Source organism: Ovis aries, chromosome X (genome assembly GCF_016772045.2).
Source record: "Ovis aries strain OAR_USU_Benz2616 breed Rambouillet chromosome X, ARS-UI_Ramb_v3.0, whole genome shotgun sequence".
Classification (NCBI taxonomy): domain Eukaryota; kingdom Metazoa; phylum Chordata; class Mammalia; order Artiodactyla; family Bovidae; genus Ovis; species Ovis aries.
Window position 1 is genome coordinate 55866986 of NC_056080.1, and position 27180 is coordinate 55894165.

General features: G+C 49.2%; 2 protein-coding genes across 15 annotated transcripts in view; one reads left to right on the forward strand and one right to left on the reverse strand.

Annotated features, from left to right (window-relative positions):
- On the reverse strand, positions 1-15852 carry PPP1R3F (protein phosphatase 1 regulatory subunit 3F). Of its 4 annotated transcripts, none has more exons than XM_012106715.5 (4): positions 14384-15852; positions 4832-4884; positions 4535-4614; positions 1-1773 (listed from the first exon to the last, which is right to left on the reverse strand). In XM_012106715.5, the coding sequence occupies exons 1-4, from the start codon at positions 15370-15372 to the stop codon at positions 478-480; spliced, it is 2418 nt and encodes an 805-aa protein (XP_011962105.3). In that variant the 5' UTR covers positions 15373-15852; the 3' UTR covers positions 1-477. The 4 variants fall into 4 exon arrangements, with proteins under 4 accessions (XP_011962105.3, XP_014960390.2, XP_042098319.1 ...); XM_015104904.4 differs by having other exon boundaries at positions 4535-4617; XM_042242385.2 differs by lacking the exon at positions 14384-15852 and adding an exon at positions 5681-5802.
- The window catches only part of FOXP3 (forkhead box P3), an 18377-nt gene continuing 6813 nt past the window's right edge, over positions 15617-27180 (forward strand). For 4 of the 11 annotated variants that reach the window (XM_042241532.1, XM_042241531.1, XM_042241533.1 and 1 more), the window contains exons 1-3: positions 16260-16526; positions 18526-18561; positions 18709-27055. In XM_042241532.1, coding sequence (XP_042097466.1) covers positions 26717-27055 — 339 coding nt within the window. In that variant the 5' untranslated portion in view covers positions 16260-16526; positions 18526-18561; positions 18709-26716. The other 7 variants (XM_060407207.1, XM_060407209.1, XM_060407206.1 and 4 more) reach the window with 6 other exon arrangements.

Below are 27180 nucleotides of genomic sequence, written 5' to 3' on the forward strand. Positions count from 1 at the left end.
TTGTTTCTCATAGAGTTCTATTGTGGCATATAATAATAGGTACTCTATATAAATTAAATTAAAAATAAAGCTCCAGCAGGTTGCACAGGTTGGCTGTTAATAAATACATCTCTGGGTAATTGTGCCCCAAGACCAGCTCATGACCACTCTCCCTCAACCAGAGAATTATACAAAAATAAATACAGGCTTGAGGGTGGGGTGGGAGGGGAGGACATGCCCAATTCCATTCTGCAAGTTCTTACACCATCCCCCCATGCCACTTCTCTCCACTGGTATTGCCACAGGGAACCCCATGCTCACTGGAGAGCTGAGGGACAGAGAGGCCTCTCTCCAGTCGAGCATTCTCAGAAGCAAAGGACTGTTCACTGAACAGACCACACATCCCATCTGAACCCTCTGGGGAGGGGGGCGGGTGATGCAGGGGCTGCCCCTCCCCAGAGAGGGGAAACCTGTTATTGCTCATCTCACAAGCAGCTCCTACAAGAACCAGACCAGACAGAGGCACAGTGCAAGCACCAGGAGGGACATACCATTGTTCAGAGCCACAGGGACCGCCACCAGCACAGCTAGGACCCCCAGAGTCTGGGTCAGGGGTCCCCAGAGCTGAGGAGGCAATACACACACGCTCTCTGCAGGGTCTGCTAGGGTAGGAGACCTCTTTGGGGGCTCAAGGCTTGGGCCTGAACCCCCTTCATCCTGGGGGCTTACATGGGGCCTGGCCAGGCTGGATGGACAGACTTCAGTCCCTAAGGGACCAAGGAGGGAGAGATCTTGCCCCTGCGAGACCAGAGTGGTTGGCTCCTGGCCAGATATAGAAATCAACCTGTCTGCCAACTCAGTGGTAAACTCCATCTGGGCTTCTGTGGCCCCTGAGGACCCAGTCACCCCAGATATCATCCTACTCACATGCAAAGAGTCAGAGTCCTTGCTCGTCCCCTTCTCTGGAGCCTCACTGAACTGACCCTCTATACCCAGAGCCACAGGGCTGTTACATCCAGAACCCTCTGCCCATGGGAGCCACACATCTCCCATAGTGGCTACCACAGAAGGGGCCCCCGAGAGGATTTCTGGAGGTGATTCCTTAGGGGTGTCCCCTTCTGGGCTGGAGGGTATGATGGAGAGCCCCTCTTCCCCCTCCCCCTCCTCATCAGGGTCCTCGGTGTCCTTGATGAGCTCCACACCGCGCCCCAGCCGGGCATAGTGCAGCGTGATCTCCTCAGCCAGGGCACTGTTCAGGGCCCGCTCAGGGCCAGGCCATTTCAAGATCAGGTCGCGGTCTGTGAGTATGCCCAGGGGATGGCTGGGGGACACCCCTCCATCTATGGAACCCTCCCCACCACCTCCTGCCCCACCAGCAGCCACGGCAGCCCGCAGGCGGCTCAGGTGGGACAGGTAGAGCTGCTCCAGCTCCTGGTCGATGGTGTCCTCTCCAAGCAGCTCCTCCAACCCACTCACGACCTCCAGCCCCCCAGGAGGCTTGTCCATGATAGCTCCCACTATGGGCTCCTTTCGGCCCCTTCCATTCTCGCTGGATACTTCCCACGTGGCCTCCATCTGTCGCTGGCTTGGTTCCAGGAGAGGCCCAGCTGCCCCCTCACTTGCATCAGGCCCCGAGGCCTGGTCCCGGGGAGAGCGACCCAGGCCACAGAGAGAAGAAGAGAGGGGAATCCTGATGGCCGGTGCCTGGGGAACCTCTGTGAAAGTCACAGGCGGGCTGCTTCTGGTGACATCACCTTCTTCTGGGGGTCTGCCAGTCACTGTAACTTCAGAAACCTGGAAACCATGTGGGGAGGAGGTGGGAGGGGAGAGAAAGAGAAGGGAAGAGGCAGGGAAAAAAGCAGAGACAGTAAGAACTGGTGACAGCCTGCATCAAGCCCCACAAGTGTTTCCAGATGAAATCTCCTTAAAGAACTATAATTTCCTTAACTCCAAAGACCATGCCTATATTAAAATAGATGGATAAAAGAGGACTTCCTGCAGATCATAAAGCTGAGGAATTCAGTAGGCACCAATATCTGGTGAACAACTATCAGTAAAAACTATTGGTTGACCTCCAAAACATATCCAGGACATCCATATGAATTCATGTTATTTTCTCTTTAAAAACATTGTATTTCCTAGCACTGTCTTTTGACAAGGCCTAGGAACAATGACCAGTCTAGTAGCAACAAGCATTCCTAGCTCCCAGATCTTGGTTTCTAAATACCATTCTCCACTAAAAGGAATCAGGGATCCTGAAATAAATGACTGTTTTTCAAGTCTGGGGCAGGAAAAGTACAAGATGAGGTTGTGACATATTGACATACCAGAATGTGAGAAAGTGCTCAAAGAATGTTGGGGATGTGTCAAAACAAGTCTGGAGCCAATGAAAATAAACTCCCACTGGCCAGAGACAGTTCAACTTAAGTAGTTAAATTTATTATCAAAATAAATAGGTGCAATGGTTGAAACTCATCAAATATGTTTAAAATTCATGAGTTAATAATTGGTCACCTTTGGTGTTCATTTCTTCTGAAAACTGGTAAATGAAAGGGGAAATTTTAAATATTTATCCAGCTTTTTCTATACAAACTATATATATCCTCAGTGTATATATGCTCAAGGTAGCCAAATAGTTGATATGAGAAAGCTTTTCTTTAGAGAAGAATTACAGCTAATAAATAAAATGGAAATAGAAGTAAACAGGATTGATTCTATTAAAATTACTTTAATAACAGATTTAATAAATTTATTTAATAAAATTAAGTTTAATAAATTAATTAAATCTAATATTAGATCAAATAAAATAGAATAAATTAATAAAAATTAAGTAGAAATGTGTTTCCACGTGGATGCAATCAGCCAAATCCAGTCTGTGGGAAACTCTATAGGACAAACAAGTCTTCATCAATAAACAAATTGTAAAATAGATTTAAAATTCTAAAAAGACTTATCAACCAAATGCAATGTGTTGACCTTGTTTGGACCCTAAAACACGTACAATATAAGGAAATTTGAACACTGACAAAATATTTGGTAATACTAAGGAATTACCATTAATCTTCTGAGGGGAATGATGCATTGTGGGGTTTTTTTTTTGTGAGTGCTTAATTTTCTGAAATATAAACTGAAGTATTCGTGGATGACATAATGTCTAAATCTCAAAAATAATTTCATAGGGAAGGCGAGAAGAAGGGGTGGGTGGAGTATAGAAAAAGTAGGAATGGATGTGCTAAAATTTGTTGAAGCTGGGTGATAAGTATATGTGGGTTCCTTATACTAGTTTCATTATTATTATTATTATTATTATCATTATTATTATTATTTTGGCTGCTCCTATGGCATGCAGAATCTTAATTTCCCTGACCAGGGATCAAACCCATACCCTGTGCAGTGGAAGCATGGAATCTTAACCACTGGACTGCCAGGGAATTCCTGGTTTCTTTACTTTGATATGTTTGAAAATCTTTGCAATAAAAAGTTAACACACACACACTTACATCTCTAGAATCTCTCTCTCTCCCTGCCAGCACCAGCATCATTCACCTGGACCACTGCAGTAACCTCCTCTTCCTAAGGGTCCCCCAGCTTCTGCCCTCAACCCCACGGTCTATTTTCCTCAAAGCAGCCAGAGGGAACCTGCTAAACCCTGTCAGATCACAGCCCTACTCTGTTCCCCTGACATGTAGAGTAAAAGCCAGAGTCCTCTCCACAGCCCATGAGGTCCCACACAATCTGTCCTCCCCAACCTCTCCCACCTCCCTCCTGCCGCTCCCCTGCACTCACTCTGCCCCTCTGCACTGACCTCCTCGCTGCTCCTCACACATATTAGCCACAGCCCCAGTGGGGGACTTTGCACTAGCCTGGGATGTTCTTCCCTTAGTTATCCACATGCCTCACTATTTCACTTTCTTCAGCTCTTCACTCAAATCTCACTGACCGCTAAGGCCTTCCCTGGCCACCCAGTCTGAAGTTGCAAACATCTCCCCTCCTCTAAACCCCCCTCCCACACACACATCCACATACTCTCTCCTTATCTCTTTATTTCCTTCCCTTAGCACTATCATCTAAAATACCATATTTTTAAAATTTGTTTTTTAATTGGTAAAATACCATATATTTTAACTACTGCTTTGTTTTATTATGTCTCACTCCACTAAAATGTAAGTAAACCCCATGAAGACAGTATTTTTGGTCATTACTATGTTACCAGTGTCCATAACAGTGCCTGGCACAGAGCAAGCACTCAATAAATATTTGCTAAACAAATGACATTTCTATAAGCCCAAGCAAATAACTGCATTCTACCCTTCTGCCACCAAGTTCTGACTTGGGGTCTCCCTCGACTCAGTGGACATGAGTTTGAGCAAACTCCGAGAGATAGCGAAGGACAGGGAAGCCCGGTGTGCTGCAGTCCATGGGGTCACAAGAGTCGGACACAACTTAGCGACTAAACAGCAACAAACTTCTACCGAGGGTTGACCCAGAGCAAGTCAGTCCCCACCACCCAGCCTCTCATCGGGCCACTCATCCAGAGGCTTCCAGGTCTGCTTACCTGAAGTGTCATCTGGGGCCACGGACGGAGAGGTGTAGGGGCCACCAAGGGACCCACTGTCTCCTGGACATCAGGACGCTCTGCTGGAAAGAGGAGGACAGTGTTGGGGCCAGGCAAGTATATGAACTGGCCTGGTTTGATTAAGAAAATATATGCTTCTAGCCAGTAGTCAGATTTGCCTCTGAAGCTTTCTGTGACAATCTAAGGCAGAGGGTGCCTCTTAATTTATGGAGAAAGAAGAGGAAGATAGAAATGGTAAATATAAGCTAAAACTCCCACAGCCTGCCAATTGCTTACCCACAGCAGGGGTATTATCGTCCGCACTCTTCATCTTCAGCTCTTCGTTAGGCCTGTGGGGCGGAGGAGAGAATGCATGGATCTGATGCCCTGAAAGGCCAGTTCTGCCACCTACCGGCACTTTCTGAGCCTCTCTGCTGGCCCACCCTCACCTGATAGCTGCAGTTTCTCTTCTGCTGCCTCTCTCTATCCTCTGGTCATAAAGTCTACACACTCACTGTAGAAAACTGACGAAATACAGGAACGTGTAAAGAAGCAGGAGAAAAGTCATGCATCAGCCAGAGGCAACCACCATTACTGTTCTGGAAAATTTCATTCCACACATTCTACGAATCATTTAGATTCTACAGGCATAATTTTGCAGCTGGTTTTGTCCATTTAACAGTAAGAAGCAGAATTATATACTTTTGTAACCATCTGAAATGGCTGCTTACTGCTCCTATCACATGGGCTGACCTTAACGTACATAGCCATTCCCTTCCTACTGGGCAGCTAGGTTATTTCTTTCATCTTGCTCTGGCAAAGCAGACTTCAGCAGACATCACTGGACATAGCTTAATGAACATTTTGGATTATTTCTCTAGGGTATATTTCTGGCTGTGGAGGAAACCATCTTTTCCAAGAAATGGTAAGTGAGGACTGTGGGACACAGGAAACAGCAACAGGAAGGAAAGAAGCAAATGGAAAATGGGAAGGTCAGAAGAAAAGGCAGTTATTTGAGGTCACAGAGGCCTAGGTCCCTCCGCCAACCCTCCACCCATTGCTGTATCAGCCTGGCAGGATACTTAACCTTCCTGAACCTCACCCTCCTCATCTTAAAAAGGAGCACAGAGGAGCCAGGATGCGTACACCAAGCACAGGGCAGTCGTGGGAAATGAGGACTTCAAGCCAGACACCAGGGCCTGGCACAGAGCAGCGGCTGAAGAGATATTTGTTGGTCTTTTCCTCCTTTGCCAGGCAAGTCTGACCCCAAGGTCTGAGTAGCAGAAACCAAGCGTATTTCACCCAGTCCCTACCACAGGTGAGGGCATGAGAATCATGCGGAAATCATTGTTCTCATGAGTATCAGCTGTTTCCAATGAGGGAACCATTAACTAAAATCATGTGGAGATCTGAGAAGAGCTGAGGCAATAGCTCAGAGCTTTTCTCTTTCTAAGAAGTAACAGTATGATATTGGTACTTCCGGAAGTGGTTGCAACTTTTTTGAAAACATATAATCAATTATCTTCACAATTACCTACAGAAACAGAATTATCACTAGCTGACCTGAATATAGTACTTACTATGGTACTTCGTAGCATAGCTTCACATAGCTTCACATGTATTCACTTAATTCTCATGAGAACCCTATGAGATACTTTTATTCCTTTGAAGTAGACAGTATTATCCTTATCTTACAGATGATGAAACAGAACCCAAGTAAACAGCTCAGTCATGCAGTAAAGATAGAAATGTAGGCCTTTCAGCTCCTAAGTCTGTGCTCTCAACCAACAAACTGATGAGGGAGGCTGGGATCTTACCATAGCCCCATCTCCAATCCTTTCCAGAGTAGATAGGAAGCAGCAATAATGGACAAGATCCCTCCCTCCATCTTCATTCAAGCTTTGCTTTCGATCTGCCTTTTGCCCACACTGTCATTCCCAGTTTCCCTGCCTGTGTGGGACATGTGGCTAGGAGACCACCAGACACAGAAATGGCTGAAAGAACTGCTTTTTATTAGCACCCTTGGGGAGGAAGCTTGAACAATGCACATGGATCTAGAGTCTGGAAGATCCAGAAAGGACCATCTGTCCTTCTCCACAGACTGGGGCTCACATCTCCCAGAATCAGAGACTACAGGGCATGGAGTGGGTGACTTTAGGAGCTCAGCCATCATCTCCTGCACTTCATGGATGAGAAAGGGAGATTTGGAGCAAACTGGCTTGGTCCTGCACCAGTCCCCTGAGTAGGCTGAAAATCCAGGTCTTTGGATTGTGGCCCAACACAATTCCCGCTGACTTCTTTGGCTAATGTAGTCCTTCATTAAAGAAAATGTCATCTTCCTAGGGTTTTCTCAAGCATCCTTAAGAAGACCCACAAACAGACAGAGAGGCAACTCTCCTTCCAGGGCAGGACTAAGCTAGCCTTCCCCTGCCATCTGGCCCAGTGCATGTACACATCAGACTTCTACAAGCCACTCCAGAGCCCTGGGTGTATATGAGAGATAAGAGGGGAAACTCAGGATGCAGCAACCAGCAGGGAAAGAACTCCATGGTCCATTTGAAGGAAGAGAGAGAAGAAAAACAAAGACATAACAATCCTTCTGCCCCTAGAACATCTCTTCCACAGCCGGAGAGGGTGAGAAGAGGCGGAACATCCAAAAACTGGGTCAAGCAATTCAGCCAATCCCAAGATCCACGAAGCCAGCAGAAGTACACAGGTCACTCTCCCTTCCTCCGACGTCAGAGAAATGAAAGCAGGAGGCACAAACATCTATCGTTCTCCTCCTCCACCGTGGACCCTTTTCACTGATACACCTAAGTCATCTGAAAACCTTCATATCTATCCTTCAAAGCAATACCCTTCCTTTTGCAGAAACTGTTCACAAATGCAGAAACTGAGGCTCAAGGAACTGTCTATACACACTAACTACACACCACTCTGGTAACATCCAAAGAGGGTTCCATTTTGAAGACAGTTTGAAACTTTGGGCCTCAAAAACAAAAAACAAAACAAAAAAAAACCCACTAACTATCCTTGAACTGTCATTCACAGTAAATATTTGGAGGCAGGTAGGATTTTAATCAAAAGGAGGATAGTAAAAGAAATGGGAGTACAAATGTATACTGACTCACTAATCGGTAACAGAGAAGAGGGGTTCTTAGAAAACTGGGGAGATTAAGAACAAAACTGTACCTCCAGTGTGCTTGCTAATTTTTGAGAAGGAAACCCTGCCCTTTTGGCACCAACCCCACACATGCCACATGGTATCACCTTAAGGGTTATGAGCAGTCACAAGCTGGAGCACACAGATCAGGGGGCATCTTGGGCATGCATCTTCTGGGTGCTCTCCTGACAGCTAGTCAAGACAGTGTGGCCTAGAAGGGGCCATGTCAGGCCTGCACGCCTGTCTTGTGGGCCTGAGAAGTCTTCCTGCCATCAGGAGACTCAGTGGCCTCTGACCTGATGGCAGCTGAGACTGGGGGTGGGGTTTCTGAAAGAGCTGCTGGGGCCCCCAGCCTGGGCCAGCCAAGACAGAACAAAAAAGTGCATCATCACACAGTGAGTGAGCAAGTGATGGCTGACAACCCCCGTGGAGAAGAGCAAAGCAGACTTTTAGGGATGTCACATCACTGCCACCACCACCCAAGTCCTCTGAGAGCACCCCCAACACTCGTGTTTTCAAAGAACCTGGCCAGCCCAAAGTGGGTCATGCACTGAAACCCAAAGGGAAACTCAGCAGACCCCAGTTCCCATGCAGTCAGCCCAAAGATAATGCTGACTCTCCAAGGGGACAGGTGGCTTTGCAAACTTGCCCAAGATACTTGGAATCCCAGTTTCCCTGAGCCATATGCTTTCTGAAAAGAATGGGGTTTGAAGGAGGCTGTGAAAGCCAAGTTATGTGGGGCACTGCTTTGCTTTCCCCAGCTGTGTGTGTCAGTTCTGGAACTTACAGACAACCCAGTAGGGTGGAGGGAGGAAGCCGAGCAGTTTATTGTGCTAAGAGTTTCTGTTAAAGCAATGCCTCTATTCACTTCACAGTGACCCACAGTAACAGATACATTTTGCATCATAACCCAGCACACGCTCATACATGTGTAAATATATAGACATATATCTGAAAACCAGTTGTTCTTTGAACACTTACCTTTACTACATGTTGTGATGCACTCATTATTTTCTATGCTGTTTTTTAATGTTTGTTGGAGTCGAGTAAACTGATCTCACATCTCAATAAAGGGTCATGACATGTAGTTTTGAATAACCCCAGCTCTGCCACCTACCAGCTGTGTGACCTAGAGCAAGTTACTTAACCTCTCTGTGCCTCAGTTTCCTCATTGTGAAGAGGGTGTAATAGTAATACCTACGTCAGAGAGCTGTTTGGCAGATTGAGGAAATATTTGGAAATTGCCTTTAAAGTGCTTAACCAACAGTTGCTGCTGCTGCTAAGTCGCTTCAGTCATGTCCAACTCTGTGCAACCCCATAAACGGCAGCCAACCAGGCTCTGCCATCCCTGGCATTCTCCAGGCAAGAACACTGGAGTGGGTTGCCATTTTCTTCTCCAATGCATGAAAGTGAAAAGTGAAAGTGAAGTCACTGAGTCACAGTGACTCCCCTCCAAATTCCCACTGAAAGAAACTGAGGCTCTGAAGAGGAAGGAAAACTTGCCTAGCTGGTAAGACCCATCACCCAGCCTGGCACAGCAGTTGAGAACTGGGGTGCCAGAGCAAGAGCTCCCAGCTCAGATCCCGGCTGTACCATTTTCATAAAATGTGGCCTCAGGCCCACATTCTCAACCATGATGCCCTACTAGTTTTCCATGGAATAAAACAGGATCACTTTCCCACTAAAATCCTCACTCTCCAGACAACTAAGATGACCCCTGGCCTGTCCTGTTTCAACTTTGATTGTTCTGATGTCCCAACTGCTAACTCGGATAGCAAGTCAGGTCCCCATTCATTCGCCTACAGATACACCTAAAAATCATGGAGGCCTTACTGTGCATCAGCCCAGGGACAGACCCTGGAGACAAAATGGTGAGCAAATCCAACTAGGAGGCTTACAATTCAGTGTGCAGGAAGATAACAAAAAAAAGATACTCACACTCATTCTTTCAACAAACATTTATTGAGCACCTGTTAAGTGCCAGGCACCGTGACAGGCCCTGTGGGAATACAGTGGTGAACAAAAGCAGACCATGTCCCTACCCCTCACGGAGCTTACAGTCTAGCAGGGCAGAAAGGGTCATCCAATAATCCCCTAATGAACGTCTCACTACAAACTGAGGCCAGGGCCTTCAGAAAAGGAAAGAATGCCCTAGAACAAGGGGCCTTGGCCCAGACTACAGGGTCAGAGAGGGCTTAGGATGCTTAGAAGAAAAATGAGCAATGGAAGGGTTGGGGAGTAAGGGGCTGCTCAGGACTCTATGGAAGAGGTGACGGAGTCAATCTTGAATGAGGAGGATTTGAGGCATCTTTGGGACATCAGCCAAGTAGAGGTACTGAGTTAAAACATATGAGGCTGAAGAAAAAAGCAGAGAGAAAGAGAAGGGCCAGAGAGTTCAGAGGAAATGCAGCAGAGGGTGGTCCCAAGGCAAGGAAAGAAAGTATTTTAAATAGGAGTGCTCAACCACTTCAGGAAAACAAAAATACCCCTATGGAATCTGGTAGATGCAGAGGCAGAAGTGAGTGGAGAGGTGTAGGTACCTCTTCAGAGAGGGGTCAACAGTGAAGGGGAGAAGAGTGATTGGGTGCTAGCCAGGAGCAGCATGGACAGAGGTGAGGTCAAATGACATATTGTTAAGACAGGAGAGACGCTGGCATATATAAAAGCCAATAGAGAGGCTCAGCCAAGGAGGGCAGTGAAAAGCTGCCAGAAGAGAGAGTGTAACTGATTATGTCAGGTTCTGGAGCAAGGTGCAGAAAAATGGAACCCAGAGTGTAAGTAGGGGACTGGCCTAAGGGAGGAAACACAATGGCGGGAAATCAGTTTGCAAGCTTGGGGGCTACAAGTCGTAGGGAGTTCCATTCTTACGGTTTTTACTTGTTTTTTTGAAGCAGGAAGTCTGAAGGTAAAGAACATTCAAAAGAGTCACTTTAGGGACAAGACAAGAGTGGCTCAGAAAAAAGTAGGACTGCCAGGCAGGGTGGAAAGTGATCCTGGATCTGTGGAAATGCTCATCTGCTCTGCTATATGACAGTCTCTATCAGGGCTTGCCTGCTTGGCTGATCAGTGCTATAAAAAGACCTGGGCCTGAGGTCATTGGGACAGACAGGCTTCCAGGAGGGGAACTGAAGGATCAAAATGAGGAGCTACAAGGGGCACAGGACCAACATTCTTGGTGAGGGAAACAGCAGGGACAAAGGCTCTGAGGCAGGGGAGGGCAAAGCACCTTGGAAAGACCCCAGTGACAGAAGCTCAGAAGGCAAAGGATGGCGTGAGGTGACACAAGTAGACCTGGAGGCCAGACTGGGGGAGAAGGCAGGAGGTGCTCAAAGGACATGCTGAGGCCTTCCTGGTCTTTATTTTTAAGAGGAATAGGACAATTCCCAAGGGTGTAAGCCGAGGCAGACCTGGAAGACTCTCCTCCCCACACCGGCCCTGGGATTCTGGACTCTGGGAGCCTCAGTTCGCTCATCCAGAAAAGAAGGATCAAAACAGTCTTTCTCATAGAGAACGTTGAAAGGGTTAGATAAGATTGTGCACACAAATACTCCGCAGGGTCTCTGCCAGGTCTTGTTCAACAAGCCCTCCATCCCTGCCCCTCCCACCCAGTTCCACCACCAACCCTTTGACAACTTAGCACCAGTGTGCAGTTTTTGCCCTATTTGAACCTAGCACTGTGCCCAGCACACGGCAGGCCTTCAATAAATGCTTGTTGATGGGTCATCTCTAAGCCTGAGGGTTATCAAAAGCTTAGTCCAGCAACTTGAGGAATGCAGCCATTTCAGTTTCTGAGCTGTATCCTAAGGGCTAGCGCAGACTTCTCCCATGTCCCAACACGATGTGGCTGTGCTGGTGCACAACAGGCCTGCAGCCAACACTTTCTGAATGGGGAGCCTTCTATGACAGGGCTCCCGCAGAAGGCTAGCCCCTAAGATCCTCTACCATCTCCTAAGAGGGCTGGGTCACAGGGAGTGGCTGTTCTTCAACAGCGCTCCATGTCACCGGCAGCACCCAGCTTTTAAAACAATAATAAGTTGAAATGTACTCGCCAAGAAAGCCACCGACCTACAAAGAAAATCTTATCACTGATCATCGCTGATCTTGCAGTGAGCACCAACCTCCCTTTTGCAAGAGCTGAGATCAAGATAAAGAAGCTATCAAAAGCCATCTGCCCACTTAAAATAATATCACAAGTCATGTTAGGAACCACAGACCTGGGGCCAGATACCAAAACAATTGTCTGAACGGGCCGCTTCAATTTCTCCTTAAAACCACCCATGTATTTTAAAAGAAAAACACCCTCTCCACCCACCTTGGCCCTGCAAGCTTTTGATTTCTCTGTTCCCTTCCTTTCACACTCTAAAATGACCAAACTCTGCTACCCAAACTGTCGCGTCTTAGACAGAGCTCCCACAACAGCTGCCTGGGATGACGACTTGGGAAAACTGACAGAAATGAGGGTGATTCTGGGGCACTGGAACAACTCAATTATCTTGATCTAGGTGATGGTTTCACAAAGGCGTACATATGTAAAAATCTACTGAGCTTTACACTTAAGATCAATAAAGAAAAAAAAAAGATAAAAGGAAAGCAAGACATGCTGGAAACATAGAAACACCAGAAGTAAAACGTAGAATTTGCCCTGAATCCTATCAGGCCTTCAAGAGGAACAGTAGTTTTTTAAAAAGTCCCTACCTCTCTTCCCTGGTCCTGTCACTCACTAGCTGAGTATACTTGAATAAGTTGGCTCACTTCTCTGAGCTACCTCAGTTTTCCTCTCTATTAAATGGCCATTATCATAGCGTCTACAGCATACAGCATGCACAGCAGGACTCAAAAGAGAACAAACTCGAAGCCCTCACAGAGATCAGTAAATGCTGGCCACTGTCAATCTTTCGAAGCTGCTACTATGCTTCAGTTACCTTGCCCATGCTTGCTGCATCCAATCCAAGCACCAAAGTGACTGTCAAATCCCTTTAGCAGATGGGAAAACTGAGGCTCACAGATGAAGAAACTGACGCAAGGCTACACAGCTGATGACGGGCAGAGAGGAGATGGGGAACAGAATCCAAGAAACCATCTGTGATTCCCTAAGTATTAGTATTGACATCTATATGGCCCCACTAAAAGCCAGGCTCAGTTCCAAATGCTCTTGTCTCCTGTGAAACAGGTGCAATAATTATGTTTTACAGATGAGAGTACTGAGGCACAGTGCAGTGAGATGAGTTGCCCAAGGTCATGAGGCTAATAGACAGGACCAGGATTTGAACTCAGGCACTCATGTCAGAATCCACTCACCGCTGCAAGGACAGCCCTGCTGCCTGCCCTGTTCAGGTTACTGTGGGGCTCACTGGTTGGTAAGTGGGTACTTGTCTGCTTGCTCACTTACCCAGGCACATCTGCACACCAGACCCAAGCTAGACCTTTTGAACCACTCACAGCCTAAGACTTTGCCAGAATCACATCTTGCTGCAGCCAGAGGCTTCTGATTAAGCATATACAAGATCCAAAAAGCATTTTCCCATTCCAATTTCCAGTTCTCCAAAGAGCGGGGAAATGTATGCATTTCCCTCAAGTGCACAAAGAATCTACTTATCCCAGGTTAGACTTAGGTGGTTCCCCTCAAAATCAGGCCTAGCCGCTACTCTTGAAGAACTCGTGACTTGATAGGAGAATCTTATATCAAGACCTTCTGGGATTAACGGGTTCATTCTCCCAGGACCTGAATGGTCCGTCATAGGTGGTACAGCAAAAACAAAGATCAAGAGCTTCCAGTCCAGGCCCATCTGGTTCTGCCTCTGCCAGAGGCACTGCTTGCCTGTGAAAGCAGGGGCTCAGCCCAACTCCACAGAAGATATCAGACTATATTAGAGCAAAGCAGGAAAGAGCACACAGGCTTCAAGGTCAGACATGGCTGAACTGGAAAAGCCAGGCGCCCTCACTTCCTCAACCAGTTAATCTCTCTGTAACCCTGGCCTCCTGCTCCATCAAATGGGGATCAGATTCCCCGCCTCCCACTGGCAATGCCCTTGGTCCACACTACCATATCACTGCAGTTCTCTTCACTCCAGCACATTATTCTTCATTCACACCAGATTCATTCCCACCTCAGGACCTTTGCACTTGCTGTTCTCGCTCCCTAGAACACCCTTGCTCCCATATGTGCATAGCTATTCTTCTTTATCATTTAGGGCCCAGTTTAAACAGCACCTCCTCAGAAAGTCCTCCCTGTTCCCTTTTCTACAACTCCCCATATCTGTACATAACTCTTTATCAGCATCCAGGATTCACTCCCTCAAAGGCCCTCCCCAAACATCCTGCCTAAAGCAGCTATTCCCTCCCAAACTATCCCCTTACTCTATTTTACTTTTCTCTCAGCAGTTAATCTTATCCTAAGTATCTTATATACCTGTGGGTTTTTTCAAACCACGCTTATAAAAGCTTGTATGAACCTTGAGGGCAGGGAAGATGTCTGTCTTGTTCAGGGCTTTACAGTGGACCTCAATAAATCAATGAAACCCCAGTAATTAAAACAGCCTAGCACATGTTTGGTCTCCATTACTCTTTGACTAACTGAACGTGCCCTCCTCCCTGTTCTGGACAGCAGGCCTAAGGGTTGTTGGAATGCTTGTCCTCCATCCTAAACACAGCCCTGCGTTGGCGGAGGTGGCGCTGGCAGACATTACCTGCGCCTCATCGGCTTCATGCAGCTCTTCAGCTGCCTGGCCTCAGCCTCCACGGGGCCCTGGCACTCGGGCTGTGGCTCCAGCTGCTGCTGCTGGAGCAGCCCTTCAGCATCAGTGGGTATGGGAGCGGGTGCAATCCGGAGCAGAACTGTGTAGTTGCGGCCGTGGTTGTTGGCCCAGAAAGTGCCCTCGGGGGTCTCATAGCGCACCACGAAGTCCAGGCGCGCCCCATCGCCCGCGCCCTCAGCAAAGGGCAGCTGGAAGGCAAAGCGGTCGGTGCGGCCACCGTCGTCGGGCGAGGAGGCGGACACCTGGCCAGGGCCCAGGCCAAGGCCCAGATCCAAGATGGGATCTCCTGCTCCTGGTCCTCCCACTCCTGCCCCCGGCGGGCTGCGCGGGACGTAGCGTGCTGGGTGGTCGCAGAAGGAAGCCCAGCCGTCGTGTGAGGCCCGCACGTGCACCACCTTCTCGAAAGAGCGGTTCAGCACGCGGACCAACCCTCGCAGCACTGGCGGGCGCCCCCCAGGCACCCACACCCCGGCACCCCCGGGGACCGCTCCGGGAGGCGGCAGCAGCGCCTCCAGCTCCACCATGACGCGCCCCAAGCGCTCCAGACGGCCCGGCGCGGGCGGCAGCGAAAATGTGGGCACCAGGTAAAACCCCCCGCCAGCGGGAACGGGGCACAACGGCGAGGGCTCGAGGCAAGCCTCCTCTTCCTCCTCCCCTTCATCCCCATCCTCGCCATCGTCGTCCTCAGCCCCGCCGCCGTCACCATCTTGCCCGGCCGCCGCCGCCATCTTGCCCGCCCCGGGCCCGCCCCACGGCCGGTAGCGGCGCAGCTGCGCCAGCGGCAGCCCCAGGGCCTCGTCGGCGAACAGCACCCTCCGCGGGGCCACCGCTGCCTCTACTGAGGTGCGGGGCTCGCCCGAGGCCAGCGAGGGGGGCGCGGGATGCCGCAGCGGGGGCTCCACAGGGGCCGTGCGCGCCATATTGGCGGCGGCGGCGGCACCGACGGCACCGGCGACGGGACCGGCGGGGGCAGGGCCTGAAGCGGCGGGCAGCCAATGGGAAGGCCAGCGCGGGGGCGGGTTACGACTCACGGGGGACGTAGGCGGTGAGACGAAGACAGGTATAGCAGAGAACCAATGGGGATCCGCGCATGCGTGACGTAGGCGATGAAGCGCGTGCAGGGGAAGCACACAACCAATGGGGATGCCCGAGAGTGGGCGGTGTAGGAGGCGGGATGATCGAGGAATCAATGGAGAGGCCTGGATGCGTCGGGGGTGCGGGCCCGGGATGAAGAGAGCAGACGTAGGATAGCTAATGGGGAAGTGTGAGCAGGGGTGGCGGGGAAAATGGAATGGCTACAGAAGATGGGAGCAGCAGGGAGCGAACAGAAAGGCCAGAAAAGTAGGAGATCCGTAGGTTGCGTAGGTAGTGGGACGGAAGAGAGACAGCAAGGAGCCAATGGGGAGCCGCGCGCCCGTGATGTAAGGAAGGATGACGCTAATAGCGTCAGTGAGCCAATGGAGAGTCTTGTAAGTGTGCACTATGCCTTTAAGGGGCGGTGCCAGGGCAGACGTAACCAATAAGGAGGCTAAAAAAGATGAACAGGAAGTGGTGTCAGCAGCTTCAGCGGGGAGGGGAGAGGAAGAGCCAATGGGGTGGGCGATGAAGTAGCAAGGAAGAGCTGCCGGGTAGCCAATGGGGGAGCCAGAGTGAAAGCAGTTGAGACCGCAAAGGGCAGTGCTAGAACTGGATGAACCAGTGCCGAAGCCAGGAAGTGTAGAAGGACCCGGAGGCGGGACTGCAAAGAGCAGAACCAACTGGGATGTTTTAGGTGTTGTGAAGGAGATGAACAGCCAATAAGGAGGCCAGAGAAGAGGACAGTGCGTAGGCCGCCTGAGCTGTAGGGTGATCATGCCACTGATCTGTAGAATGTAGGCAGCCTTTAGGAAGAGTACACCTCTGACGGATGAATTTACGTTCTCCTTAATCCTCTGTGACTCCGTTACCCCAGGAGTGTGAATGCCCAGAGCCCCTGAAGACCTAGATTGCATCCTCGTGTGAAACCTAAGAAGGCAAAACGGACCTCTCCTGTCGCAGTTACTGGCCTGCCCGACTCAGCTCCGAGCCTTGAGCGGTACCACTCACTAGCCAAGAATGCCCCTGATTATCATCTTCAGTATTCTCCAGACTTGGCATCATTCTTGAGTGAATGGCCAAATGAAAGTCAGAGCTTTGTGGGGAAGATTAGCTTTTTCTAACTCCAGCTCAGAAACACTGATGACTGTGTGCATTCAGGAGTTGGTTGGGCATGTTGGCAGATATTGACTAATGTAATCACAAATCAGAGCCCAGTCTTTCTTGCCTGACTCCACACCCCACAGTGGCCTCACCTCCCTTCTTTCTGTCTCGGGTCTCTACTCCTGTTCCCTTCAAGAGTAACGCTCCTTCTTGTCATCTAATGAACTCCTCTCACTCCCCTTCCACTCTTATTTTGAAACCCTGCCTCCTGTGGGAACAGAATTGTAGCTTATGTCCATTGAACATGACCATTCATACATTCTCCCTCCATCCTGGGAGGATTTTTCTGAACACCCACTGTATGGAAGGTTCTGACTCACAACATCCCTAGGAGAAAGGCAGTTCTCCCGGCGGGCTCCCCTCCTCAGGTCTGTGTCCAGGATAGGGTCGTGGGCCAGGAACTAATATGTTTAGTTGCAAATAACAGGGAAACCCACACAAAATAATACGGGCTTAAACAAGATAGAACTTTTTTTTTTTTTTTTTCTCACCTAAAATTTCAAGATGTTAAGTAGTCCAGGAACAACTTCGTCTGTGTCCTGGTCTGGTCTAAGACTGCCATCCTTCAACAAATCCTGTCAGCTCTCCATCTGCTATATTTCCCAAATACGCCTCTCCCACTCCCTCCACTGCCAGCACCATCACCAGTCACATGGGTTACAGTAGCCTTCCTCTCACTGATGCCTCTGCTTCCACCCTCACTCCTACAGTCCATTCTGCATTCAGCAATCAAAGGGATCCTGTTAAATCCTATGACAGTTCACATCTCTCCCCTGCTCACAACCCTCCCATGGCCTTCTGCTCATTCAGTAAAAGCCAAAGTCCTTACCATGGGCTATAAGGTCCTGTATGGTTCAGTGCCCCTCCCCCCAGAACCCTCTTTTACCTCACCTCCTACCCCTGTTTCTCTCACTTGCACCACTCTAACCACACGGACCTCCTTGGTATATTTTGAGCAGATCAGGCATATTCCCACATCAGGATCTTAGCACTGGCTATTTCCTCTGGAATTGCTCAGATATCATCCACATGACTCCCCGCCTCACCTCCTTCAAATCTTTGTCAAAGGCCCACTTCTCTGCAGACTTTCACCAACCTCTCTATTTAATCCTGTCCCCTCTCCCACCGAAGCCTCCTCTGCAAGAGGATGTAGTCCAGTGTAGAGAGGCGGTGACCCCAGCCTCTGCCCACTTGACTCCTTGGTCCTCGCTGTGCACGAGTCCTGGCCCCCAACAGCAGCAGCATCACCCCTCACTCAGCCTTCTCCCTCCTTTTCTGGTGCTCCTCTCACAGAGTAAGAGGATGGGTAGGGGCCCTGTGGGGAGGATACAACCCACGCCTTGGACTCTGAAAGGGAAAAAAGAGCCCCCTCTCTCAGGAGGGAGGCAAAGGTACTGGGGCAGGGAATGGGGCCTCAGCTTCTAGAACTGACCTGGTTTATAGTTATATAGTTCAGACCACCCAAGTCCACAAGGAGCAAGGGGACATCCGTAAAGTCAGACTCCTTCCTGACAAGCACATTCCTCACCCCATCACTTGCTCTTAACCACATGCCACATTTTTTAAGCTCCTGCTGTATGCAGGATCCCTGAAGGCCTCCAGCCTGAGACCTTACCCCACTTGGTGCCTCCCCTGGCTGCTCAGCACACATGGGCCATCTTTGGGTCTCAGACATATCCTACCACCTCAAACACCTCAACCAGTGAAATTGTTTTGAACTAATGGTAGGGAGAGTTGGTGTTTTTTTTTTTTTTCTTTATTGTTGTTGTTGGCTGGGTTTTTTTTTTTAGGTCTTTTTTTCTCTATTCACTTTTTTTTTTTCTTGTCTTACAAAGCCAGGCCACCAGGCCCCTCTGCGCTTTTCCAGAAAGGTAAGTCTGAGTGGAGGAAAGACGCTCTCCTTCTTTTGAAAACTTGGGAGGTGATGGGGAGAAAAAGAAGTAAAGGGGTGGGTCTTAGACAGGAGGCTTATACCATGTGAATAAGCTCTTCCCAATTTCTTTTCCCCATGCCTGAAGCCGGTCTTGCAGATGGGTTGGAGTAGACGTTGGATGGCAGAACCCTAGGCTCTGCAGGGCACTGGAGTGCCAAGGGCAGAGTCTCAGCCATGGCTTATCTGGAGAAGCCCCTGGGAGGCTGCTCACGCCTGTTGACCATTGATTGGAGGGAATGCTCACTGAGGTGAGGAAATGCAGCCACCAAGTCTTGGACAACCTGAAACCTTCAAGCCCACCGAAGAATCTCCAAATCTCAGAACCTCCCTGTCATTGCAGCCTAGAATTTAACATGTGAGACCATTGTGCTCAAGGAAACATGGGGGTTTCAAACTCCACCACCAATGGGACACAGGGCCCCTATTCACCAGCTCTGTCATCCCAGTCACATTGCTGGACTACCTCATGTCTGTTTTCCAGATATGTGTAACAGCAGTGATGACAGATGGATCTCCAAGGGCTGTGGTGAGGATTGAACATGATCAGTTGTGAGAAGTGTTCAGTGCTGTGCCTAGCACATGGAAAATCTGAGAGAACTGTCAGCTATGGGGATGATGGTGGATATTTGGAATTCTAAATCCTTAGAAACCGGGATTTGTCAGAGTAGAAAATTACAAAAGCTGAGGGCCTCAGAAGCATCAGAACATGATGTACCTGACCATGAGAAGTTTGCTGTCCCAATGGGCCTCTCCAGGCTTTGTGAGGATGGATATATTAATACTGGGGCCTGGTTGGGACCTTCCTGGTAGGGTAGCCTCTGGGTCAGAGTTCTCAGGCCCTGAGATATAATGAGGCAAGACTTTTCTCCCTTTCCTCATTCAGTGATGTTCAGTAGATTCTGGGAGTGATTCCCAGACTCTTGGATTCTGTGACTTGTGAGGGGGTAGGGAGGGACTCCCTGCATTTTTTCTCGGTGAATTAACTTCTATGACCCTCACCCTCGGTGAGAAGATGAGTTGCAAGAATGTCCAGATCTCCTCATCCTTGGGCAGTAAAAGCGTGATGACCATGTCAGTTCCACTTAAGGGTAAACAGGCCTGAGAGCAAGGCCTCTGGAAATGCAACCCTATTTCATTTCTTTCCCTGGCATTTACTATCCACACATAGTCTGTAGTTCGTCTCTCCCTTTCCTCGGAGACCCTCACATATGCCTTCACTCACGGAGTGGCATCTCTATGTGCCTTAGAAGCCCCTGTGATTTATTTGAGTTCTTTTCCCTTTTTTTTCTAACTCTACACAATTGTTTTAAAAACTGTGGTTTCTCATGAGCCTTGTTATCTCATTGATACCTCTCACCTCTGTAGTGAGGGGAAGAAATCATATTTTCAGATGACTCGTAAAGGGCAAAGAAAAAACCCAAAATTTCAAAATTTCCGTTTAAGTCTCATAATCAAGAAGAGAAGAAACAGCAAGCGAGTGAGAGAGAGAGAGAGAAGAAAAAAACTATGAGAACCCCCCCCACCCCGTGATTATCAGCGTACACACTCATCAAAAAAATTGGATTATTAGAAGAGAGAGGTCTGTGGCTTCCACACCGTGGTTTTTCTTCTCGGTATAAAAGCAAAGTTGTTTTTGATATGTGACAGTTTCCCACAAGCCAAGCTGATCCTTTTCTGTCAGTCCAGTTCACCAAGGTGAGTGTCCCCACTCTCCCCCACCAGATGTGGGTACAACGGAAGAGACGACAGTGAGGTAGGCATTGAGGGGATCAGGGGCCCTTGGGGACTGTCAAGACGCACACAGCTCCTGTGGTCCTGGTCAGGTAAGGTATTATTTACAGTAATAATAGTAATAACAAACGCCAGAAGACTGATCAATCAAGCACTTAATCAGTGCTGAGGCAGAGGCAAAGATAAATAAATGGATCAATGTGTGGATGGGTAAGATATTTTAAATATATCAACTGCCAATCTTTATGAATTGCAGAGCTTTGAACAACTTGAAATTTTATCCGGGTAAAACTGGAAATTTTAACTATGTCTGTGGCATCTCTTCGGCTCTTCTCTCTTGATACCTCCCATCCCTCTCTGTCTCGTTCTTTTTATGTTTCTCTGCCCTACTCTTTTTCTCTTTCTCTGGAATGCACAATCTCCATCCCTCTGTCTCGCTCTGGCTCTGACCATCTCCCCTGTTGCTGTCTCCTCCATCTTGACCACACTCCGTCTGCCTCCTTTCCTTCATCTCTCCCACCACCTTTCCTATTCACTTGTCTTGCCTTCTCCCTGCCTGCCTCCCCACACCCCAACGTCTAGCACGTAACCTTGTACAGTTGGCGGTTAATAAGTGTGTTAAGTAATGTTGAGAAGGACATTTACATTTTACGAGAATGAGCTTCGATTCTGTTTGCCCTGATCAAAAGAGGAGTTGGGTTGGGCTGAGCCCTTAACATGAACTTGTGCTTGCACCGCATGATGAAAGCCTCCTGGGGGGCACTTCACACCATTGTCAACCATGGTTTAGCTGCGGGGTCATACCCTTAGGACCTGGTGTGTGTGTGTGTGTGGCCAGGATCCATGTCCAGTAACAGAGTAGATCATTCAGGGTCAGTGTGATTTTGTCTCTGCAGGCTTAGCAAGTGCCCAGAGTGTTAACTGTTAGTATTTTTTTTAACCAAATTAGAATCATGCTATCTGGCTACCTGTTGATTTTGTTTCTGCTTTATTCAATTAATAGGAGCATTTTTTTAGGTCACTGAAAAAATGTTTCAACATAAAATGATCTTTTATAACTGTCCAGACTATCCTCACATTGGTGTGAACCACAGCTGATTTGACCAAGTGCTGATTTTTGGACATTCGGGTTGTTTCTAGTTTTTTCCCATAAGCATCCCTGATTAATCCCTCAGATTCCTACAAGTCGAGTGGCTAGGGCAAAGGGTTTGTGCATTTTTAAGGTTTCTGACCCTTTCTACAAATTGTTCTCCCAAATGGTTGTCCTGTTTTATGTTCCCTCTACTTTAGCTAACCATGGGTGGGTATTATCATTTTTTAGTCCTTTCTCAACATAACAGGTAATAAAAATATTACCATGTTGTTGAAATTTGCACCTTTTGATATAGTGTTTGTTGACCATTCGTGCTTCTCCCCCCCCCCCCAGTTGTCTGGTCATGTCCTTAGTCCTAATAGGGTGTTCATTATTTTAATTTATTGATGTATCACAGCTCTTTATATGAAAGAATATTAACCTTTCCTCAGCCATACATATACAGCAAATATTCTCTCTCAATCATATGCTGAAGTTGTTTTTCTATTTCTGCTGTTTTATGATGCTTATGATGTTTTTATATTGTCAACGAGGTTAGTCTTTTCTTCTGTGGTTACTGTCTCTGGTTTTATGCTTAGAAAGTCCTTTCCCACTTGAAAATGAGATAAATGTTCACCTGTGTTGGCTTCTATTCTCTTTTATGGCTTCATTTTTTCCATTTACTTTAGAGGTTAAGAGTGTGGGTATTGGAGCCAAACTGTCTGGGACAAACCCAACCTCAGCCCAAGCAATCTGTGTGATTTTTAGCCAGGCATCTAACTTCTCTATACCTTCATTTCCTCATTGGTACTGTGATGGTACGAACCTCAAAGGGTGGTTGCAAGGATTAAATCTCTCATCCTTCTTAAATGCTTAGCATAGGGCCTGGCATACAATAAACCCAAGATCAATATAAGATATTATTATTTATCCCTTTAATGAATCTGGAATTTATTTTAGGGTAGATGATGAGGGTGACATTTCACACTGGGCAGGGAGGGGTTGGTGGGAAAATGGACTGGTCAGTCATTAACTTTATTGTCCCCTTAATTATCCCAGAAACATTTGTTAAACAGTCTCTTTCAAATGTCTCCTGATTTGAAATGCCACATGCCACATTCATCACAACTCCATTCCCTGTAGATGTTGGTCTGTATTTGAGCTTTTCCCCTTCTGTTCTGTTCCTCAGTGTCTCTTCTGGTGCCAGGGCCACAGCATTTTGTGATTGTTGCTCTTTGCTACAATGTAGCACCCACTGAAAGCCCTGGCACCTTGCCCTTTGTTATTCCTCTGTTATTGTGGAATAACAAAGGATCAGTTCCTCCAGCCAGAGACCAACAACTGTTCTTACTTGGAGCATCTCTTTCTCTGTCTCTCTCCGTCTCCCTCTCTCTCTGTCTCTCTTATCTGTCTCTTTGTCTCTCCCCATCTCTGTGTTGTTTCTGTCTCTCTTGTTCTCTGTCTTTGACGTTCTGCTCCTGTGGGTTCCTTAGTCCTCACTGTCTCTCCTTTCTCATTATCTTTCTCATTCTCTTTGTTTCTCTCTCCGAGTGTCTCTCTGTCCCTCCCCATGTCTCTCCCATCTCTCTCTGTAGCTCTTGTCCTCTGGGTCTCTCTTTGTCTCTCTCTATCCCTGTCTCCAGCCATTCCCCTGGATAGAAGGGCAGTTATCAAATCAAAGGCCTGCAGACACCTAACCGCTCACCCAGACACAGAGCACAAGGCCACTGGCCCTCATCCACTCCACACCCCTCCCCTTCGCAGCATACAGAGGGGTCAGGTTGAGGCCAGGACATGGGCAGGACGACTCCATGAAGCCCTCACAGAGACATAGTGGCAGAGTTGAGACCCGAGCTCAGATTCCGAGACTCTTAGAGGGGCCCTGGCTCTGTCTCTCCCCAACTGTAGGCCTCAGACTACTCCTCGGCACCCATCACAGGCACAGGGGGACCCTGGGCTGCCTCCCATCTGCTGCCGTTCCCCCTTCAGCCCTCTCACGAGTTGGACCCTTAGGGTCACAGTGTGGGGCCAGCCTCACAAGAGCTAGGCTGGGTGGGGTCCCAGGGCCCCATGAGTCAGGAAGCCTCATGGCCAGAGGGTGGTGATACTAGAGGGACATAAGTTGGTCTGTTTGTGAGTCTGGCTGTGGACAGGGCTCAGCCATGTCCCCAGAGTTGGCATTGGTCCCTGGGACTCTATCCCGGAGCCCCTCCAGAGAGCCTGATGGTGCACTCTCTACTGGCAAAAACCAGGGCCTTTCCTGCTCCCATGAGGTCCTAGCCAAAGGTGTGCTGGCCTCAACGTCCCCTTTCTTCCCTCCCCCATCTCTGGCAGAGTGGCTGTGAGTCTGGGAGCTTTGTCCCAGAATGGACCAGAAGACAGACCCTTCACGGGTCCATCTACTGATCACTGACATTTCATTAAGCATTTAGCAGGCATTAAATTTGGAAGATGGGTACTATTACTGTTTCAATTTACATATGAGCCTGAAGACAGTTACAGCTGGTTAGTGTCAGAGCCTGGTTCCAGGCTGGGGGAAGCAGAGAGGATGATTCTGACTTTCCTGCTTTCCCAGAACTTAGGAGGGAGGCCGAGGGGAGGCTTGCTGCAATTCCAGGCCTGGTAGGCAGGAGGCACTGTGAACTTCAGGAAGTTCCAGTGAATTTGGGCACCAGGGACGTTGGCCTTCACATACTGAGAAGTTGAGCCCATGGACTCCACAGAGTCTGTGGGTTTGAGATTCTGGGATCCTTTGAATCTAAGAAATAACGTTCTATGATTCTAAGGTTCTCGCATAGCACCATTTGAAGACTCCGAGGGCCCCAGTCTCTGTGGGGTCTGCATGGCACTCCCCAAGCATCAAACCTTGGGCCTCTCCATGGCCCAAGAAGGGCCAGGTCTACAGGGCCCAGGGTTCGTCATGGTGGCCAGATGGATGTCACTTACCACATCCGCCAGCACCCACATCACCACACCTGGGCCAAACCAGCTGCAGGACGGGATGGCCAATTCTCGGAATGAAACCCGTGGGGTGGGGTACCTGCCCCCTTCTTTTCCTCCTTGGTACTGATGAAGCCCAGTGCATCCGGCCGCCATGACGTCAATGGCAGAAATATCTGGGGAAGTCGGGGGCCGTGACAGCAGGGCTCAGATGCAGACCCCGATACGAAAATACAATCTGTGTCCCAGAAACATCCTCCATGTGGCTTCTGAGAAATAGTCAGAAAGGGACGCCCCAACAGACAGTGCAGGAAGCCGGCTGCCCAGTCTGGCCCTCCAGGTACCCCACCACCAGACAGACCATATCCACGGCCCCTTTCTGAGAATGTATCTATGCTGCCCTGACTCAGGTGGTTCCAGATATACCTGGGGAAGTGGTTTCTTACATGCTGTGGACAAGGGTCCAGGCGACTGGAGAACCGACCACAAGCTAGCCTTGTGGAGTAGGCCAGAGTGCTGGGAAACATTCATGCATCCACCAAAATCGGTACTGGTTTGCTCAGGTCTTCTGTGACAAAGTACTACAAACTAGGTGGCTTACAACAATAGAAATGGTTTGTCGCACAGTTCTGAAGGCCGAAGTCCAAGATCAAGGTGTTAGCAGGGGTGGTTCCTCGTAGGGGTATGAGAATCTGTTCATGCATCTTTCATAGCTTTGGATGGTTTGCTGGCAGCCTGATGTCCCTTGGCTTGTTCAAGCCTCACCGTGATCTCTGCCTGCCTTCATCCACTCATTCATTCACTCACGTCTTCAGGGTCTTCAACACTCTCTGGCCCTTGTTCTGAGCCTCCATAGACCCAGGCTCTTAATTCTCAGGCAGTAATGTCCAAGCCCCTGAAAGACTAGGGGTTTAAATACCTGGATTCTTACCCCTACTTCCTTCAGCACCATAGCTCTGACACCCACTTTGAGCTGACAGCAAAGGAAAAAAGGGGTTACTGCCCCCTCAGAACCCTCCCTTCTACTCCTCAGGTCTGCTCTCAGCAGCTCTGTGCCCATCCCAGTGCTGTGGGGTGAGATTGGGACATGAACACACACACACACGCACACACTTTCTGGAGAAAGTAGAGTTCTCAAGTCACCATGGGGCTGTGGGACACTGTACCTGGTTAGCCACTTTCACAGCATGGAAGTTGGACTTGGCAGTCCCTTCCAGTTCTGGCTTCCTCTCAGACTGGGATTACATGAATCTGAGAAACCAAAGCCCTGCCTAGCGAAGAGTGTAAGGTTCTGGAGCCATTTAGGAGGACTTTCTGGACAGGGCTTGCATACAGGAAGAGGAGCAAGCATTCTGGGTAGGTCGAATAGCATGAGCAATGGCTGGGAGGCAGGCCTGCAAAGCAGAGATTGGGGTAAACTCTGGTGGGAGCCAAGTCAAGGAGCTTATACCAGCCCTGGCTCAAGAGAATCTGTATTTCCTCCTCTCTGGTACCTGCTCTGCCAGCTCTGTGCAGGGTGGGAGTGTGGAGATGATCTTAGAGATGCCCGCCTAAGCTCCAGACTTCACTCAGCTCCTACCCAGCCTTGCCACTTGCACATCTAATGCCAGACTTTCCATGTCCCTCCACGCCTGGATCATGACCCCCCAACCCTGCTCCCCTATGTCTCTCCCATCTCAGGTCATGTCAGCTCTGTCCTTCCAGCTGCCCAGCTAACACCCATAAGTCACCATGACCCGCCCTCTCTCACTTCCCACATCCAAGCTGCCATCCAGTTCTCCTGACTCCACCTTCAAAACATAACTAGAATCCACCCACTTCTCACCATCTCCACTGCCATCAGCCTGGTCTGGACTATTGCTTGCCCTGGACTATTGTAGTAGCCTCCTCACTATTCCCCCTACTTCTGCCCTCACCTCCCTGGAGCATCCCCCTCTTACAGCAGCCAGAGGGATTTTTTGAGTCCATGCCCCCCTCTTACTCCCAAATATGCCCAAGTCACTGGGGTAACAATGCTCCCAGGAGAAAATCAGAACCCAGTCCTAGCAGGGTCAGCAAAGGTTGTGTGGCTTGTACCCAGTTCTGGGAGGACAGGAGGGCAGAGGCTTGAAGTCCACTGCTCAAGTGCTGATATCTACCCTGACTGAAGCCCCCAAAACCAGCCTGAAATCCCCAGCAGGGTTGTGCCAGTGTGTGCGGGCAAGCTGTGTACTCGGTCTATGTATGTCTGCATGGGGGGGTGTGCTTGGAGACACAGTAGGCACACCTGTGTCCCTGACACCAAGTATGTGCGTGCACATGCACACACATGTGACCAGAGCTGGGGTCCCTTTGGGACAGTCCCTGGCCAATGCCTGCTCTGACCAGAGGGGGTGTCCGCATGGTTCAAACAGTTAAGTATTTCGTACACGCACAGCCCAGCACACATGTAACTTCCTTCTTCTTGTGTCCCTGCAGCCTGCCCTTGAACAAGGACCCAATGCCCAACCCCAGGCCAGCCAAGCCCTTGGCCCCTTCCTTGGTACTCAGCCCATCCCCAGGAGCCTCGCCCAGCTGGAGGGCTGCACCCAAGGCCTCAGACCAGCTGGGCACCAAGAGCCCGGGGACAATTTTCCAAGGCCGGGATCTCCGAAGCGGGGCCCACACCTCCTCTTCCTCCTTGAACCCCATGCCACCATCACAGCTGCAGGTAAGACCTAGGGTCCAGGATAGGGCAGGCAGGGTGGGGCACCTGGGCCTACAGGTGCCGACCTTTACTGTGGCACTGGGAGGGGGGGCCCAGCCGGGGCACAGGAAGTGGTTTTCTGGGTCCCA

What these genes read in the sequence shown, in the direction of transcription:
- PPP1R3F (XM_015104904.4), bottom strand. Translation starts at nt 15,372, where the DNA reads ATGGCGCGCACGGCCCCTGTGGAGCCCCCGCTGCGGCATCCCGCGCCC. An exon ending in ATGAAGCCGATGAGGCGCAG is followed by an intron (nt 4,885 to 14,383) that starts GTAATGTCTGCC and finishes TCCGCCCCACAG; the next exon opens with GCCTAACGAAGAGCTGAAGA. An exon ending in CGATAATACCCCTGCTGTGG is followed by an intron (nt 4,618 to 4,831) that starts GTAAGCAATTGG and finishes TCCTCTTTCCAG; the next exon opens with CAGAGCGTCCTGATGTCCAG.